This window comes from Prionailurus viverrinus, chromosome E1, assembly GCF_022837055.1.
Source record: "Prionailurus viverrinus isolate Anna chromosome E1, UM_Priviv_1.0, whole genome shotgun sequence".
Classification (NCBI taxonomy): Eukaryota; Metazoa; Chordata; class Mammalia; order Carnivora; family Felidae; genus Prionailurus; species Prionailurus viverrinus.
This window is the reverse complement of record NC_062574.1, coordinates 46,415,436-46,431,299: the sequence shown is the minus strand read 5'-3', so window position 1 is coordinate 46,431,299 and position 15,864 is coordinate 46,415,436. Positions and strand designations below refer to the sequence as shown.

Below are 15,864 nucleotides of genomic sequence, written 5' to 3'. Positions count from 1 at the left end.
GAGGAACACACGCATATACACCCCACCCAGGAGGAAAGAAAGAGTAAGGTCAGAGCAGAAATCAGCGAATTAAGAAACAGGAACACAGTGGAGTTAGCGTATACGTTGGAAACTTGATTTTTCGTATGGAAGATACCAACATTCTAGTGATAGCCAAGTCAAGAAAAATAGGAGACGCACATACACAAGTCATAAGAAAAATAACCAGGGTAATTTACAAGCCTCTACAAACAAGTCTGTAAACTTAGATGAAACAAATGATTTCCTATGTTTTGGAAAATATTGGCTGGAATGTATTTCTTTTTTTTAATGTTTATTTATTCCTTAGAGAGAGAGACAGAGCATGAGTGGGGGAAGGGCAGAGAGAGAGGGAGACACAGAATCCGAAGCAGGCTCCAGGCTCTGAGCTGTCAGCACACAGCCCAACTCAGGGCTTGAACTCATGCACCCCAGGATCATGGCCTGAGCCAAAGTCAGATGCTTAACCGACTGAGCCACCCAGGTGCCCCCTGTTGCTTCTGTTTTTAAAAACACTTTGTGGGGCGCCTGGGTGGCTCAGTCGGTTAAGCGGCCGACTTCGGCTCAGGTCATGATCTCACAGTCCATGAGTTCGAGCCCCGCGTCGGGCTCTGTGCTGACAGCTCAGAGCCTGGAGCCTGTTTCAGATTCTGTGTCTCCCTCTCTCTCTGACCCTCCCTCGTTCATGCTCTATCTCTCTCTGTCTCAAGAATAAATAAACGTTAAAAAAAAATTTAAAAAAAAAACACTTTGTAACGAGACACAAGCAGACGCCTTCTTCACACTTAATGGGAAACAGTGGACACCTGCCCTCGTCAGAGACAAGTCAAGGATGGTCACTACATCATTCTGGCTGGACCAGCCTGTGGCCGATGAGAGAAACAAACGGGACAAACGGATATCCAAAAGGAACCACGAGCTCCCACTGCAGGCAGATTCCATGAAAACACAAGGACGCCCCAGAGGGTGATGGACAGAGTAGCCGTGGGAGGGTGACCCGTTGCCAAATTAATACACAAAGGGAAGAGCTTCCCCGTGGCCAACCAGTTAGCAAACGGAGTCAAAGAAAACATGCAATTTGTAATCAAAACGACCAAAAGGATTTTAGGCACCCCAGGGACAGACCTGTCTAGGCGGTGCGTGCCTGTGTGCAGAGAGCTCCGGAGAGGCATGGAAGCCGGATCCCTGGAAACGGGAAGTCCTCTGCTCCCTGGAGAAGCTCTCCTCCCTGTGACTTCTCTGCCCTCCCCTTCCTCCCCACCACCGTCCCCTCCCCTCTGTCCCCATCTCTCTGCCTTGAGGACGCTGAGCCCCTCGCGCTGCCCTGGCTACACACACCTCAGTGCACCCCAGAGGGTGGTGTTCCCGCCAGTCGTCACCCCTCCTCCACACCTGCACAAAACACACCCCCCTCCCCTCGGTGTGCTCAGCGTCCGCTGCTCTCCCACCCGCTCTGCTGCCACCTGGTCGCCCCTCCTTCTTCCTGGAATAATCCATCCGAAACTGCCCTCAAAGCCCCTTCTGGGCGCCCCAATGTGGCTCATGGAAGGTCAGGTGAATGCCCTGTCTCACGTTTCCAGGGTACGATCCATCTTACGTGGTGGACACAGGGTGCCCCTCTCCCAGTGCCCCTTCCTGTGCTCCCCTGTCCCCCACAGCCTCCCTCACCGCTGAGCCTCCCCCTCCTCGGGCAGCCCCTCACCTGGGACCCAGAGAAGCAGCAGAGCCAACGGCAGCCACACGGCCTGGTCCGGCCACCTCATCTTCTCCGCACAGACGTCACCCTCGGCAGTGCCAGGCGGCTTCAGGCCCCTTCAAGGAGGAGGGTCAAGTCTCCAATGTTTCCACTTCTGCTTTTCTTTGCGCCTGCTGCTTCCTTGTTCGGTTTCTTTAGGTTCTGCTCCTAGGGCTGGTCAGAAAATGAAGGGCACAGAGGGAACACAGCCACCGGGGATGGGGACCGGCTGAGACCCGCTCCCCCCCACCACAACCATGCACCCTTCTACCCATCCCAGCTGTGCCACAGATGCCACAGATACTTCCAGGGGTGAGACCCCTACTCGCCCACAGCGCCCCAGACCTGAGCCACCCCTCCCATCACACCCCCAAAAGCACAAGGCCAGCTGGGCTCAGAAACTCCTTGCAGGTCCAGGCGAGCACCCAGTGGGGAGGAATCAGGGCCAGCATCCTTCTCCAGCCCTGATGAGGTCACCCCAGGGAGCTCCCCTTCCGTGAGCCTGCAGCTCAAGGCCCAGACCCCTAAGCTAGCACAGTGACCTCAGAGTCTCTGAAAGGCTCTCAGTCTTAGAAACGTCTCCTCAGGCTGTGACCTTCCTTCCTGTGCAGCCCCTGCTGGTCCCAGCTCAGGGCTGGGCACAGAGTGGGCACTTAGCAAGCTTTCAGGGACCCCTCCTTCCCTGATCCACGTGGAATTCAGACTCTAAATACACACACGCACACACACCTGTATACCCTGTGACAAGTGCCCTCAGCTTACACAGAATGGCCACACGCACATAGGAAGCCAATCCTAATGTGTGACATGTCATCTGATAGCCTGCACTGAGTGCCACCCACAGGGAGCCCTGTGCCATCTCTGGAGTCCCAAGAATGCCCTTCTTTCTCTCCCTGCTCCTTTGGGGATTTTCACTTTCCTCCTCCCTTCTGGCCACAGGAGCACCTTCCCTGGGAAGCTACAAGGAACCAAGGAAACTTGTCCATTCTCCTCTGGAAGCTTCCAAGCACAGAGTTTGGTGGGCATCAGAAGAATGTCTATGGCAATGCAGTCATAGACTAGCTGAAGCTCATGAGGATTCAAGATCAAGGTCTTGAACTGAACATGAAAATGTAGGAGAGGTATACTTGGTGGTTGCCTTGGTCTAATAACCACAAAGTTTCTCCAGAAATGCGTATTTTCCAATTCAACCACCAAAAGACACTGCTACAGTCTTGAATGTCAAGGTTCAGAGGGGGACGCACCAGACTGAGAAGCAGGAGGCCAGGATCTCCCGTGGCTTGTCTGCTTAGCGCTGGTACAACCGTTGGTAAAAATCTGTGTCTCCTGCAAAATGTCAATGATCACGGCCAATCTGTGGGGATGAACAGCATAATAATTATAAAAATACTTAAAAATGAGCTAATAATGTCCTTAGGTCAGGTTTTTTTCCCGAGGGAATACATCTTTACCCTAAAGAAAGGCGGGGGGGGGGGGGGTCTCCTGGGTGGCTTGGTTGGTGAAGCGTCTTATTAACCTCAGGTCATGATCTCATGGCTTGTGGGTTTGAGCCCCGCATCGGGCTCTGTGCTGACAGCTCAGAGCTTGGAGCCTGCTTCTGTGTCTCCCTCTCTCTCTGCCCCTCCCCCACTGACGCTCACTGTCTCCCCCCCCCATCTCTCTCTCTCAAAAATACATAAAAACATTTTAAAGAAAGGCAGTAGGAAGATAGGATTCAATAGAAAGATGTATGCGTCATGAATAGGCTGTGAGCTATGGAGTGTGATTCTTCTGAGGGGCACAGAGAAACATCGAGACTACTGAAAGAGGAAGGGCAGGGGCCTCGATCCCCGCCACATCCACCTTGCTGGCCCCAACCTGTCCGCAAACGCTAGGGAAGAAAGGAAATGATACAAAATTGCCACGTGATGTTAGAAAATGAGGGAGATGACGCCTTCCCCACCACCGATAACCACTAGCAGACGCGATTTAGGGGAAGACCAAGGCTGAGAGCCGCAGGCCTGAGCCCCCACCTTCCCAGGCGGGGTCCTGCAGCTACAGAACCTCTCATCAGCTTCGGAGCCTCTTCCCAGCATGGACACATGCACTCGGAGGCCAGCGGGGACAGGAGCGGACACTCTCTGGGCAGACACAGTGGCAGCAGCCTCCGCACTGAGTCCTATGAACGGTAGGGGTCCCAGGAAAGATTTGGGGGTGGTTTAGCTGTGGGGCCATTCGGGAGAACTTCCCTTTCTAAGGGGGCACAATCTCAGAGCCGCCCTCTCCCTTGGGCAGTCCGTGGCTCCCATCAGTCTGCCTCTTCGTCTCCAGAGCTCAAGGCCCACGGGGGTCTCTGGGAGCACCTCGCCCACTGTGGGTACCCCTCAAGGGTGGCCAACAGGCCAAGGGGCTGGGCACCGAGGGCCACACAGCAGTTAGTGGCCACATGACTGGCTGGTGGTAGGAAGGGAGCTGACAGTTGGGCGAGCCTGGAATGAGAGGGGAGAAGAAACCAGCACCTACTATGGGACGAGTGCTTTGTCTCCAGGGGGTCAATGTCTTCGGGATCCCCAAGGCAAACAGACCACTGTGCATGAGAGGCAGTGGGGGCAGGGCGGCCAGGAAGGAGGATGAAGCAAAGGAAACATCTGGTTGCCCAATCTGGCCGGGACTGTTTCTCCGCTGGACTCCCCGAGACTGCCCGCACCCCAGCCTCCTCCTCCTGCCCATCTCAGGGGAAGCTACTCCAGCATGGCTGGACCCTCCAGGGTCCCAGGCAGCTTGACCAACCTATATTCCAGCGCATTCCACAGTCCCAGGGTCGCAGTCCATCACCAGCTGGTCGTGGCCTGTAACACGCTCTCTTGCTTGGCCCCGGGCATGCTGTGGTCTAGACTGAGCGGAAACTGTGGGCGAGCAGAGGAGTGTCAGTGCTGGCCAGAGGCCCGAGAGTGTTCTCTGTCCCCCAGAGGGCTTCCTGGCCACAGAGCCCCTGCTCCATGAGGGTCGTCTGTAGAAAAGCTGCCTGGACCTGTAGAGAATGTCTGCACCTGCAACCTAGGGTTTTGCAGAGCTCAGCGGGAGCATCTACCTGGGGCCTGCTCCTGGCTCTGCCCCGAGGGCAGCCCTGGGGCTCCGCAAAGTCCCAGTCGTAGGGACGGGATCAGCAGCTGCGGGAGGGGACATGGGTCACTCCTTCATCTTCGACCTCCTCCATCGTTCCAGGCTGCAGTCAAGCCATCCCCTCAGAAGACATCCCTGCCTCCTCCAGGCCCCTCTGAGCCCCCTCCTGCATCCCCGGCCCCTGCAAAGTCTGGTTCTGGGTTTGCTCACCCACGCTGGGGTGACACTGAATGCCTCCCTTCCCATGGTAAGACTCCATGGAAGCAGGGCCCCCGCAGCCCCAGGTTCATGTGCCCACCATGTTGCCCAGGGAAGGGAAACCAGATCTGGGGACAGGTAACAGGGAGGCCAGGGCAGCAGGGCCCCTCTCATCCTCTTGCCAAACTCCATCCTCAGGAAGAAGAAAGGGCTAGAGCTTAAAACGGTGTGAGCATGTGATCATCCATCCAACTGAGCACTTAAGTCTTGTGCCCTTACCCTAAACTACTGCTCAACAGAAACTAGGTGCAAGCAGAGGCCAGCAGCCTGCACACCGGGCAGGGAAGACAGGGGCAGCATCCAGGGCTCTGTGCCCGTCCTCTGCCAACCCCCCCAGGGACACACAAAGCTGGCGGGTGGGTAGGGGCAGCCTCCCCCAGCACCGGCCTCGTGTGTCTCCTGAATCACAGCTGATAACCTGGGAGGTGGGTGCAATAACCCCAAGCTCTGTGGGCCATACTACACCTGTCGAGTGGGTAACTGCTCGGGGCAGGGGGAGAGTGAGTTCTAGAAGGCAGTGGAGGGCACCAAACTGCTGACCCAGGAGTGTAAATGGGGAAGAGGATGTTGGGCCCCCGAGTCCTCACTCCCCCGGCCTCCCCCCTACCCATCACCACCTTCTGCTTCTTCTTCCTTCCTCTCCCAAGAGCAGCCCCAGGCCTCTTTCCATGTGGAATGACACCAGACGAACCTAAAACAGTCTCTGGGGGCTCTTGCCCCTGCGCTGACAGGGGGTGGGTGGGGGTGGGATGAACCTGCAAACCATCCATCCAGAAACTTCTAAAATTGGCTTGGGAGGGGGCACATTTGGCCTCGAGCTTGAATATCTGAGTGTCTGACACTCTGGGAATAACCCCAACTCAGGAAGGTCAGACGCTTCCTCAAACACATGCACACATACCCCTGTAACCACCTTGACCGCTCCACTCCCCCCACCCCACTGCTGCCGCCCAGCTCATCTGTCCATCACACAGCAGCCTTCCCTCAGGCATTTCTAGAAGCTGGTAGAATGTGTGTGTTTCAAAGGGCCACCTCAGGCCAGCCCAGAGCTCATGGCACCTTGCCGTGGGTGAGTGCGAGCTATAGACACGGCCACGCCTATTCTGACACAGCAGGTGAGTGTTACACGCGCCGCCCGTCCGCAGAGGTGAAGCCAAATGTGTTGCCTCAACTTGCCTGCGTCTCGTGTGTTCTTTTTAATTTCTTTCAGGTTTTCTGTGCCTCCCTGAGAGCCAGAGAGGTCTGGCCATTTCCATTTTCTGAGTCACTTAGTATATTACAAAATGAAGAGAGTCCAAAAGAGGATTAAAGAAAATTAGACATTTAACAATTCGAGGCTTTTGACATGCAGCACACGCACACGCACACGTGCACACACATGCGCACACACACGCGGCAAGAAATTGAACTGTTCCTCAATTATGAGGTTTATAAAAATATTAACTCACAGTGTGGGCTGGCGGTGGGACCCAGGTGCAGAGCAATGGGAAAGATACCTTCTCTCCTTCCCAGCAGGGGATGTCCCATAAACTGTGACTTTAAGAACCAACTCACTTAGCTTGAGCCCTGCTTCAGGTGAACCCCACTTCTCTCCCTCTCCCTCTGTTTCTCTGCTCCTCGCTCACTTGTGCCCTCTCTTTCTCAAAAAAAAAAAAAAAGAAGAAGAAGAAGAAGAAGAAGAAGAATTGACCATATAGAACTTCGGGGCGTCTGGGTGGCTCAGTTGAGTGTCCAACTTCGGCTCAGGTCATGATCCCACGGTTTGTGGGTTTGAGCCCCGTGTGGGTCTTTGTACTAAAAGCATGAAGCCTGCCTCGGATTCTCTGTCTCCCTCTCTTTCTGCCCCTTTCTTACTCACACATACTCTCTCTCTCTCTCTCTCTCTCTCAAAAATGAATAACCGTTTAAAAATTTTTTTGAAAGGAACCAACTCACTTAGGAATAATGTCAATCCTATCCAGATGGCCAACAGGCACATGAAAAGATGCTCAACATCGCTCCTCATCAGGGAAATACAAATCAAAACCACACTCACATACCACCTCACTCCAGTCAGAGTGGCTAAAATGAATAAATCAGGAGACTATAGTTGCTGGCAAGGATGTGGAGAAACGGGAACCCTCTTGCACTGTTGGTAGGAATGCAAACTGGTGCAGCTGCTCTGGAAAACAGTGTGGAGGTTCCTCAAAAAATTAAAATAGATCTAACCTATGACCCAGCAATAGCACTGCTAGGAATTTACCCAAGGGATACAGGAGTACTGATGCATAGGGGCACTTGTACCCCAATGTTTATAGCAGCACTTTCAACAATAGCCCAATTATGGAAAGAGCCTAAATGTCCATCAACTGATGAATGGATAAAGAAATTGTGGTTTAGATACACAATGGAATACTACTTGGCAATGAGAAAGAATGAAATCTGGCCTTTTATAGCAACGTGGATGGAACTGGAGAGTGTTCTGCTAAGTGAAATAAGTCATACAGAGAAAGACAGATACCATATGTTTTCACTCTTACGTGGATCCTGAGAAACTTAGCAGAAGACCATGGGGGAGGGGAAGGGGGAAAAATTATAGAGAGGGAAGGAGGCAAACCAGGAGGAGTCTTAAAAACTGAGAATAAACTGAGGGTTGATGGGGGTTGGGAGGGAGGGGTGGGTGGGTGATGGGTATTGAGGAGGGCACCTGTTGGGATGAGCACTGGGTGTTGTATGGAAACCAATTTGACAATAAATTTCCTATTAAAAAAAAAGGAATAATGTCAATCCTAAGTTTGAAGAAATGCTCTAACAAAATTGGGTTCTGGTAATGGTCGTACAACTGTAAATTTACTAATAATTATTGAAGCACACATATCAAATGAGTAAATGTTACAGCATGATACCTAAATTTTTAAAAAACAAATTTAAAGCCCGTTGTGGCTATGAGCCCACAGGCCTTCTGTCCACCACCTCCCCACCCCCATCTTGACCTGTGTATGTCCTTCTTCTTGATTTTTATTCCCTCATCTGCCCCAATCTCCCTCAGATCCTTCCTGGTGCTGATCATATGTTAGCATTTCAAAGAGCTGGTTCCCTCCTTCCTGTAAAGTGAAAGGAAACAGGGAAGGCTGCTAACAGAATCAAGTACCAAAGTAGCCAAAAACTTCCAGAAGAGGGAGTGGGTGTCTCTATCTCTCCCAAGGAAGTGAGGAACCATGTGGAGTAGTGGCCGGGCCGCTTGTCAGCAGTGCTGAAGGCAAGATCCGCTGCCCTGGCCTGGCCTCTGGTATGCCCAATTCATTCCTATCTGGCTCCATTGCACCCTGAATCCCGACACCTTCCATGCTTCCACTCCTGACTGCACCCACCTCCCCCCCACCACCCACCACTGGCTGCACCTTGGCTCTATCCCAGCCCGGCCCTGCCTGTCTGTTCTATCTCTGGTTGGCCCCTGGGGACACATGAGGGCCCTAGAGAATGAGGTAGTGGGGCAGGGAGTGAGCACGGGCTGGAGAGAGTAGGGCTGGGGTAGGTCCGAAGGCCAAACCTGGCCTTAGAGCAGGCAGGCTGTTGGACCAGGGAAGTCCAACAGTCCTGGTCCTAATTCCCAAGGTGGCTGGAACTAGGGAACACAAATCAGGCAGCGGGTCCCAGCAGGCCAGAGGCAGTGCAGTCTGCTTCCAATAGAGAAGTTGCTCTCCCTAGAACCCAGGTAAATTCAGAACTGACGGGCCTAGCAGCCCTTATCGCCACCCAGGGGTGGTGGTTAGAACTGTCGGCTTTCTTGGACGGTAACGTTGTTCCTATCTCTGCAAACCAGGAAGTGGAGAGGTTTCCGTGCACACATCCAGGCGTGTGGCATTGATCCTTCCAGATCCTCCAGCCAATAGACCAGGAGCGAGGGGAAGGCTCCAGCCCCTTAGAAAGAAAGTGTGGGGGCTTCTGAGAGGCGGGGGGTCCCTCTGTGGTGGAGGAGGGACAGGGGAAGGGAGGAGGGGGAGAAGTATGGAGAAGGGAACAGACAGAGAGCCCAGCTCTCAGACCAGGCCGCACAGGAGGGCTGGGGGACGCTGGAACTCAGGCTCTGGGGTCTCTCGGGTGCCTGGTTCCCAGCCAGTGAGACCCAGGGGACGCTCAGATGCCCAACCAGACGGTCAACTGAGGCTCACCTGGGACTGCCCAGCTGCCTGTTAGGTTGAGTAGGCTGGTTATAGAAGAGGGGCAGGGCTGAGGCTGCAGGTGGGGGAGGGCAGCAGCCTCACCTCTGGGACTGAGAAGGCAGAGGCCGGAAGGAATCAACCTCCCTGCCCTCTACCGTAAAGCTCTGAGGTCAAGGCCCACGTACCCTAAGGCTCCCTGCTGACAGGAACTCCCTTCTGAATGTGTGTTTTGGCCACAGTTGAGGAAGAGACCCAAGATGAGACCTTCAGTGCTGCAGAGTTTCCAGCTCTAGAAAATAGGAAGCTTGGCTTTTGCGGTGGGCGGCTTCAGGGGTCCGAGTGCATGAGCCTGTCCGTGCAGGGAGGGGATGGGATGTGGAAGAAACAGCGCTTGGGGGGCCCGTCAGTGAAGCAGAAAGAGGTGTAATCCTGAGACAGCTTTCCAGCCCTACAGACCGCATTGGTTTATGCAAAAGCTGGGGTTCTCAACCGTGGATGAACATCAGACTCGCCTGGGGAGCTTTTTAAAAAAATACCCATGCCCGGGCCACCTTTCCAATCTCCTTCCCCTTTTCCCCACCCAGGTGCATCTTGAGGTTCTGACTCAGTTGATTTGAGCAGAGCCCTGGGACTGCCTGCACGCGCTGAGGAAGAGGGAGGGTATGGGAGGTGGGATGCTGCAGGACAGAGCAAGAAATTTAAGACAAACCCTGGACGCACCCAGGAGCAGAGTTGTAACACAGAAATCAGCTGAGCATTTGATTTCAGGGAGCCACTCTCTAACCCCTGGATCACCAAAACTCTCTCCACAGACAGGGCGTTTGCACAAGGGAACTCGACATAACAACAAAGCCCCAAGGCTGTGGGATCTGGTGTCCCAGCCCCAACCCTTCCGCAAGATCAGACCCACAGAGTTGGCTCTGAAAGTAAATGGATGCTGACCGACAGTGACGACGACGAGCAGGGACTCTGGGTCTCACGGCCTGACTTTGAATCTCAGTCCTGCCACTGACAAGCTGTGTGATCTTGGCTGAGTTATTAACCTCTCTGAGCCTCAGCTTGTCCACCTGTATGTAAGACGGGGACAATGATGGCACTACTCCCCAGTGTCCACGCTCCATAAAGTTTTGAGGTTGCTGTCTACACTGGCTTTATCACATCACCATCATCCTGCTGTGTTGGGGAGGGGGGCGGGGGGGAGTGAAGTGAGCCTCAGCCTGTGCCTCTTCCTTAATATCCAAAGCCAACAGAACAGCCTTCCTGGTCCTCACTCTTCTACAGAGGGGTAGGACATGTCCCTTCAGGTTGACTGTTCCAGCCAAGATCTGAGACACAGCCATGCTTCTGAATCCACCAGAGGGCACTCTATGCCCAGTTTATTGGTTTATTTGACAGCTACTTAAGGACTACCTACATTGTACAAAGCGCTGGTCCCGAAGATAGGGACAAGAAGTTAAAACCATGATAATTCTCCTTTCTGGGGAGTTCAGAGTTTGGTGGGTAGCACATAAAAAAAGACAGGAAAACAAAGAATTGCCTTAAAAGGTAGAAGTGATACTCAAGTCAAGGCAAAAATCCCAGTGGCCAAGGTGGGAAAGGGCCTCTCCCTTCTATCAGACACAAGAAAACAGTGCAGACAAGTGGCCTGGGGGTCCTGGATCCCAGCTCTGTGACCTTGCCCACATCAGTCAGTCCCGTTTGATTTCTGTCCTCCAAGAATTCTGGGAGAAGGATGAAGAGTCCTTGAAAATTCCAGAAGGATGTCCAGCCTGACCCCAAAGAGAGCCTCAGTCCATGGGACAACAGGCCTTAGGTCATCTGGCTCCTCCCCTTTCTACCTCACACACCCTGCCCCCCAAGGCAGTCCCCAAAGGGTGACCAGGTGATTGCAAGTTTCCCCGCACTGTGGGCCAGTCACCCAGCTGTCCCAACGCTCCCAAGCAGCTTTCACAGGACCCTCAGGGGAGTCAGGAGTGGGGACAGTATATAGCTTATCTGGGTTTCCACCACAGGGCCCCAGGCTTGGTTAACTGTCACAGCCACTGGGGTCCCAGTTAGGAATACAGATTTCTGGGGCTCATCTCAGACCTCCTGCATCCAGATTCTCCAAGGCTGGGACTGGGAATCTGTCATTTCAACAAGCTGCCCAAGATGATACCTACAATCAAACAAGATTAGGAAGCTCTACCATGCAGAATTGGGGATGCTTGGGATTCTACTTGTGCTCAGAGGCGGGGGGATAGGCTAAACTAGATTAGGACAGGACAGGACAGGACAGGACTGTGCCTTGCACTTCCCAGCCAGCTCCATAATATTTGCTGAATGACATAAGCCAGTGCAAGTGGACTTAAAGAGCTCTCTGGCATGAACGTGTGCAGCGTACAGAGACAGGAAGCCCTACAGCTTCTCCCAGACAGCCTCTGGATTTCCCTTGGCTCCCAGAAGAGGTCGGGGATATGTCCTATCCAGAAGGAGGGCCTTGGAGTCCTGGTGAAGAGTTCCCTGCTGCACTCACTGTGCCTCTACATCCTTGAGCATCAGAAGTATTTGTTAAAGCATCGTGTGAGCAACAGAAAGGTATCTAATGGTTGTGGCAGTCCAGATCCTTTCAAAGCTGTGTTATGAATAGTTCAGGGAAAATTTTTAAAGAAGGAGAGAAAGAAGGAGAGAAAGAAAGAAAGAAAGAAAGAAAGAAAGAAAGAAAGAAGAGAGAGGGAGGGAGGGAGGAGAAAGAAAGAAAAGAAAGAAAGAAAGAAAGAAAGAAAGAGGGAGGGAGGGATGAAGGAAGAGAGAGAAGGAAGGAAGGAAGAAAGAAGGAGGGAGGGAGGAAGGAAGGAAGGAAGGAAGGAGGGAAGGAAGGAGGGAGGGAAGGAGGGAGGGAAGGAAGGGGGGTCTGAGTGATTCAGTCAGTTCAGCTTCCAACTCTTGGTTTTGGCTCAAGTCATGATCTTATAGTTTCATGACTTTGAGCTCCCTCCCCACCCCCCCCACCCCCCCACCCCCCCACCCCCAACCCCACCCCGGTCCCTTGGGCTCTGGGCTGGCAGCATGGAGCCTTCTTGGGATTCTCTCTCTCCCTCTCTCTCTCTCTGCCCCTCCCCCATTCACATGCACTTTCTCTCTCTGTCTCTCTTTCAAAATAAATTAATTTTTTAAGCTTTTTTTTAAAACTTAAAAGAAAAAAAAAAGAATAGTTCCAGCACAGGATGGGATGGCTCAGGCCACCTCTGTGTCACGGATGAGGTTGTGGCCGGCAGGATCCCGGTTTACAGCCTGGCGGGTCCCCCCGTCGCCGACTGTGGGTTGGGAGGAGGGACTGGGAGACCCCAGTGAAGGAGAAGTAAAGCCCAGGAGAGAAGGTGGAGATGACGAGGTTAGGGCCTCTCTAAGGATTTCAAGATTTAAAATCTGCACGTGGAGGAAGGTCCTAAAGGAATGACCCTCAGAAAGATAAAACACAGGGAGGAAACAACAACAACAACAACAACAAAAGATAAAACGCAGAACTTCTAGGATTAATGTCAAGATTCTTCCAAGAAGCCCTGACTCTGTTCCCAGGTCCCCCCCTCCTGGCCAGCCGAAGGGTGGTCAGAAAACCTTCCCTGGTCATGGGACAGCCGAGGCAGGATGGCCACCTGAAAAGGCATTTCCTTGGCGTCTGGTACCCGGGAATGCCGGGGTGGGGGACCTCCCTCCCACCCTGCAAGGCTGAACTTCCTTGAGGACCCCGATGAGCCAGAAACCAGTCAGGAGTAGCTGTCCCTCTTGCCCTCCAGTGGGAACACGACACTGCATTTGGGTGTTACCTCCGGCTCGTGTGTCCTAGGAAGACGGGATTCTCCAACCTCCTCCCAGGTGGTCTTGGGCCCAGACGGGCTGGTGCTGCTCACTCCTGGGGGTGGCTGAGGCAGCGGTGTCTCTGTGCCCCGAGGTGGGCAGGTGCTCATGGCTTTTATGGCTTCCCTAGGGGACGACTGTGGGCCCATGGTGACATCCAATCACAGCTCTGTTGCCTCATCTGGGATGCTGGGGGACAGATGCTTTTATTGAAACATGAAAGACAAGAAAGCACACTGTCTAAACAGAGGGACTTCACTCTCCCCGTTTGCTCCTTGCCCGCCCACCCTTGACCCAGATCTGTAGCCCATATCTGGGAAGGGGGCACACGGATCTCAATGTTCTTGGCCCATGGACAACAGATAGTTGTCGCTGCTTATTAATGCCATCTGCTTTCCTAGGGGTGGGGAAGAATCTCAACCTGGTGCCAGGGAGACTCAGCCCCCGTGTGGGGGTGCCCCATCGTCCGCCCAAGAGAACCAAGACTGCGTTTGTGAATGATACGCTCCACGGCCTCTCCCCAGGGCCCTCTGCATTCCTCAAGTGGCCTTGGTTACTGTCTGCGCCGACAGGCCCACCCCCTTTCCACCTCACCCAAGAACCCCTGGCTGTTAGGGGCCGAATTCCCTCCCAACCCCATTCCTTATGGTGAAGTCCTAGTACCTCAGAATGGGACCTGATTTGGAGATGGGGGTCTTTACAGGAATAAGGTACAGTGAGGTCATTAGGGCAGGACTTAATCCAGTATGACTGGTGTCCTTATAAAAAGGGGACATTTGGACACAGAGACACACATAGAGGAAAGATAACGTGAAGAGCCACAGGGACAAGACGGCCATCTGCAAGCTCAGGAAAGACTCCGGGACGGACCCTTCATTTGGGGAGCCTCGGAAGGAGCCAACTCTGCTGACACCTTGATTTCGGACCTCCAGACTCCAGAACCGAGAGGACAGAACACATTTCTGTTGTGTAAACCACTGGGTCTGTGATGCCTTGTTAGATGGCCCGCACAGATACACCAGGTTCCCTGCCCACTCGTCCGTAAGGGGAAGGGACCTTCTGATGACTCAGACTTCGCCTCCTAACTTCCATGACCCTGACCAAGGGAGAGATGCTCACCAGCTCAGGCCACCCCCTCCACTCCACCCTGGGATCTGAGACACAGCCTCTCCCACGTGAGCCCCCATCTCCCAACATGGGTACACAGATACTTGCACACACAGGGTGTGGCTTTGTCCTCGCAGCCTGAGAACAAGACGGCACCTGATGAGATAGTAAAGTAGCTGCAGAATTCACGCAGAGGGTGGACAGCCCCTCCCAGAGATCCCTGGGGCAGGCGTGTGGCTGAAGTGCCCCGGGAGGTGGGGTTCACAGGATCCCCGAGGAGGAGGGAGAACTGTGTGCCGGAGTTCAAGGTGGGACCTGACGTTCATGAGCGTGATGGCAGGGAGCAGCCTTTAATAAATATTGAGGAAGGACTGATGAGCGAATGAATGAGTCAGAAGTCATTCCCACATCTGTATTCTCTGCAAATCTAACTCAGTGTCCTCAGAACTGCAGCTACTGAGCAAGGTTGGGGTGGGGAGTGGGCGTGGAGGGGGGGGTCCCATGCACCTACATGCCATGAACACACTCTGCCTTACCGGGCCCTCCATCTACAACCTCCTCAAAAGTCCTCCCAAGGGGAGAATGCTCTGGAAAAAAAAAAAAAAGAAAAAAAAACAGAGGCAGGGTGAAAGCTGCCTATTTTTCTCGGAGGGCGGGGCGTGAGAGGTGCGGCCAAGGACCGCTGAGGTCTGGCGGTTGTGAAGGGTGAGCACTGACAATACCAGTGGGTGGGCTCTACAAGGTGAGCTCACCTTGGGGTTCCTTTTCTTTTCTCAGATCAATTTTTTTTTTAATTTTTTTTTCAACGTTTATTTATTTTTGGGACAGAGAGAGACAGAGCATGAACGGGCGAGGGGCAGAGAGAGAGGGGGACACAGAATCGGAAACAGGCTCCAGGCTCCGAGCCATCAGCCCAGAGCCCGACGCGGGGCTCAAACTCACGGACCGCGAGATCGTGACCTGGCTGAAGTCGGACACTTAACCCACTACGCCACCCAGGCGCCCCTCAGATCAATTTTTTTAAACATACACAATTTATTTTCATGGAGAAGGAAAGAGGAAGGGGAAGGAGGGAGGGATAGAAGGAGGGAGCAAGAAAACAGTCAAAAGTTCTCCTGACCTTCAGGAGCCTGGCCCCGGTGACCCACCCCCTCCACCTTACACTGGTCTGGGGACTTGTGACTCTCTGTTTTGTTTTTAAAGTTTATTTATTTATTTTGAGAGACAGCATGAGCAAGGGAGGAACAGAGAGAGGGGCAGAGAGACAGAATCCCAAGCAGGCTCCGCGCTGTCAGCTGAAACCAAGAGTCGGACTCTTAACCCACTGAGCCACCCAGGCGCCCCTGACTCTTTGTGCAAATACAGGTAGATATGAATCTCTATGAGGAGGGGCCACTGTTAAAACCTTCCCCTCTAAGTATGGGATTGGATTCTTTTGGAAACTCTACTTTGCGTGGGGGATGGGGGGCAGATGCTGCTGGAATCTGATGCCAACATCTTGATGTTGAGGCCATTTTGATGACCACCCCCAAACAGCCCTGGTTAAGGAACAGAACGAATCTTCTCCAGCTGGGACTGATTTATTTCTGTCCTTTAAAACCCTGCTCCCCTACCTGGCCCCCCAACCTCCATGTGTGTGCACATGTATGCTTGTGTGTGTGTGTG

The 15,864-nt window shown here is 53.4% G+C and overlaps 1 protein-coding gene across 8 annotated transcripts in view; it reads right to left on the bottom strand.

The window, feature by feature from the left end:
* The window catches only part of CD300A (CD300a molecule), a 36,610-nt gene extending 23,317 nt beyond the window's left edge, over positions 1 to 13,293 (bottom strand). The window contains exons 1-5 of one of the 8 annotated variants that reach the window (XM_047833285.1): positions 13,062 to 13,290; positions 4,523 to 4,638; positions 3,766 to 3,911; positions 2,998 to 3,107; positions 1,721 to 1,927 (exon numbers count right to left, since the gene is read on the bottom strand). In XM_047833285.1, coding sequence (XP_047689241.1) covers positions 1,721 to 1,781 — 61 coding nt within the window. In that variant the 5' untranslated portion in view covers positions 1,782 to 1,927; positions 2,998 to 3,107; positions 3,766 to 3,911; positions 4,523 to 4,638; positions 13,062 to 13,290. Of the gene's footprint in view, positions 1 to 1,720; positions 3,108 to 3,765; positions 3,912 to 4,522; positions 4,639 to 13,061 lie in introns of all 8 variants that reach the window. The other 7 variants (XM_047833289.1, XM_047833283.1, XM_047833288.1 and 4 more) reach the window with 7 other exon arrangements.
* Positions 13,294 to 15,864: the final 2,571 nt, after the last annotated feature.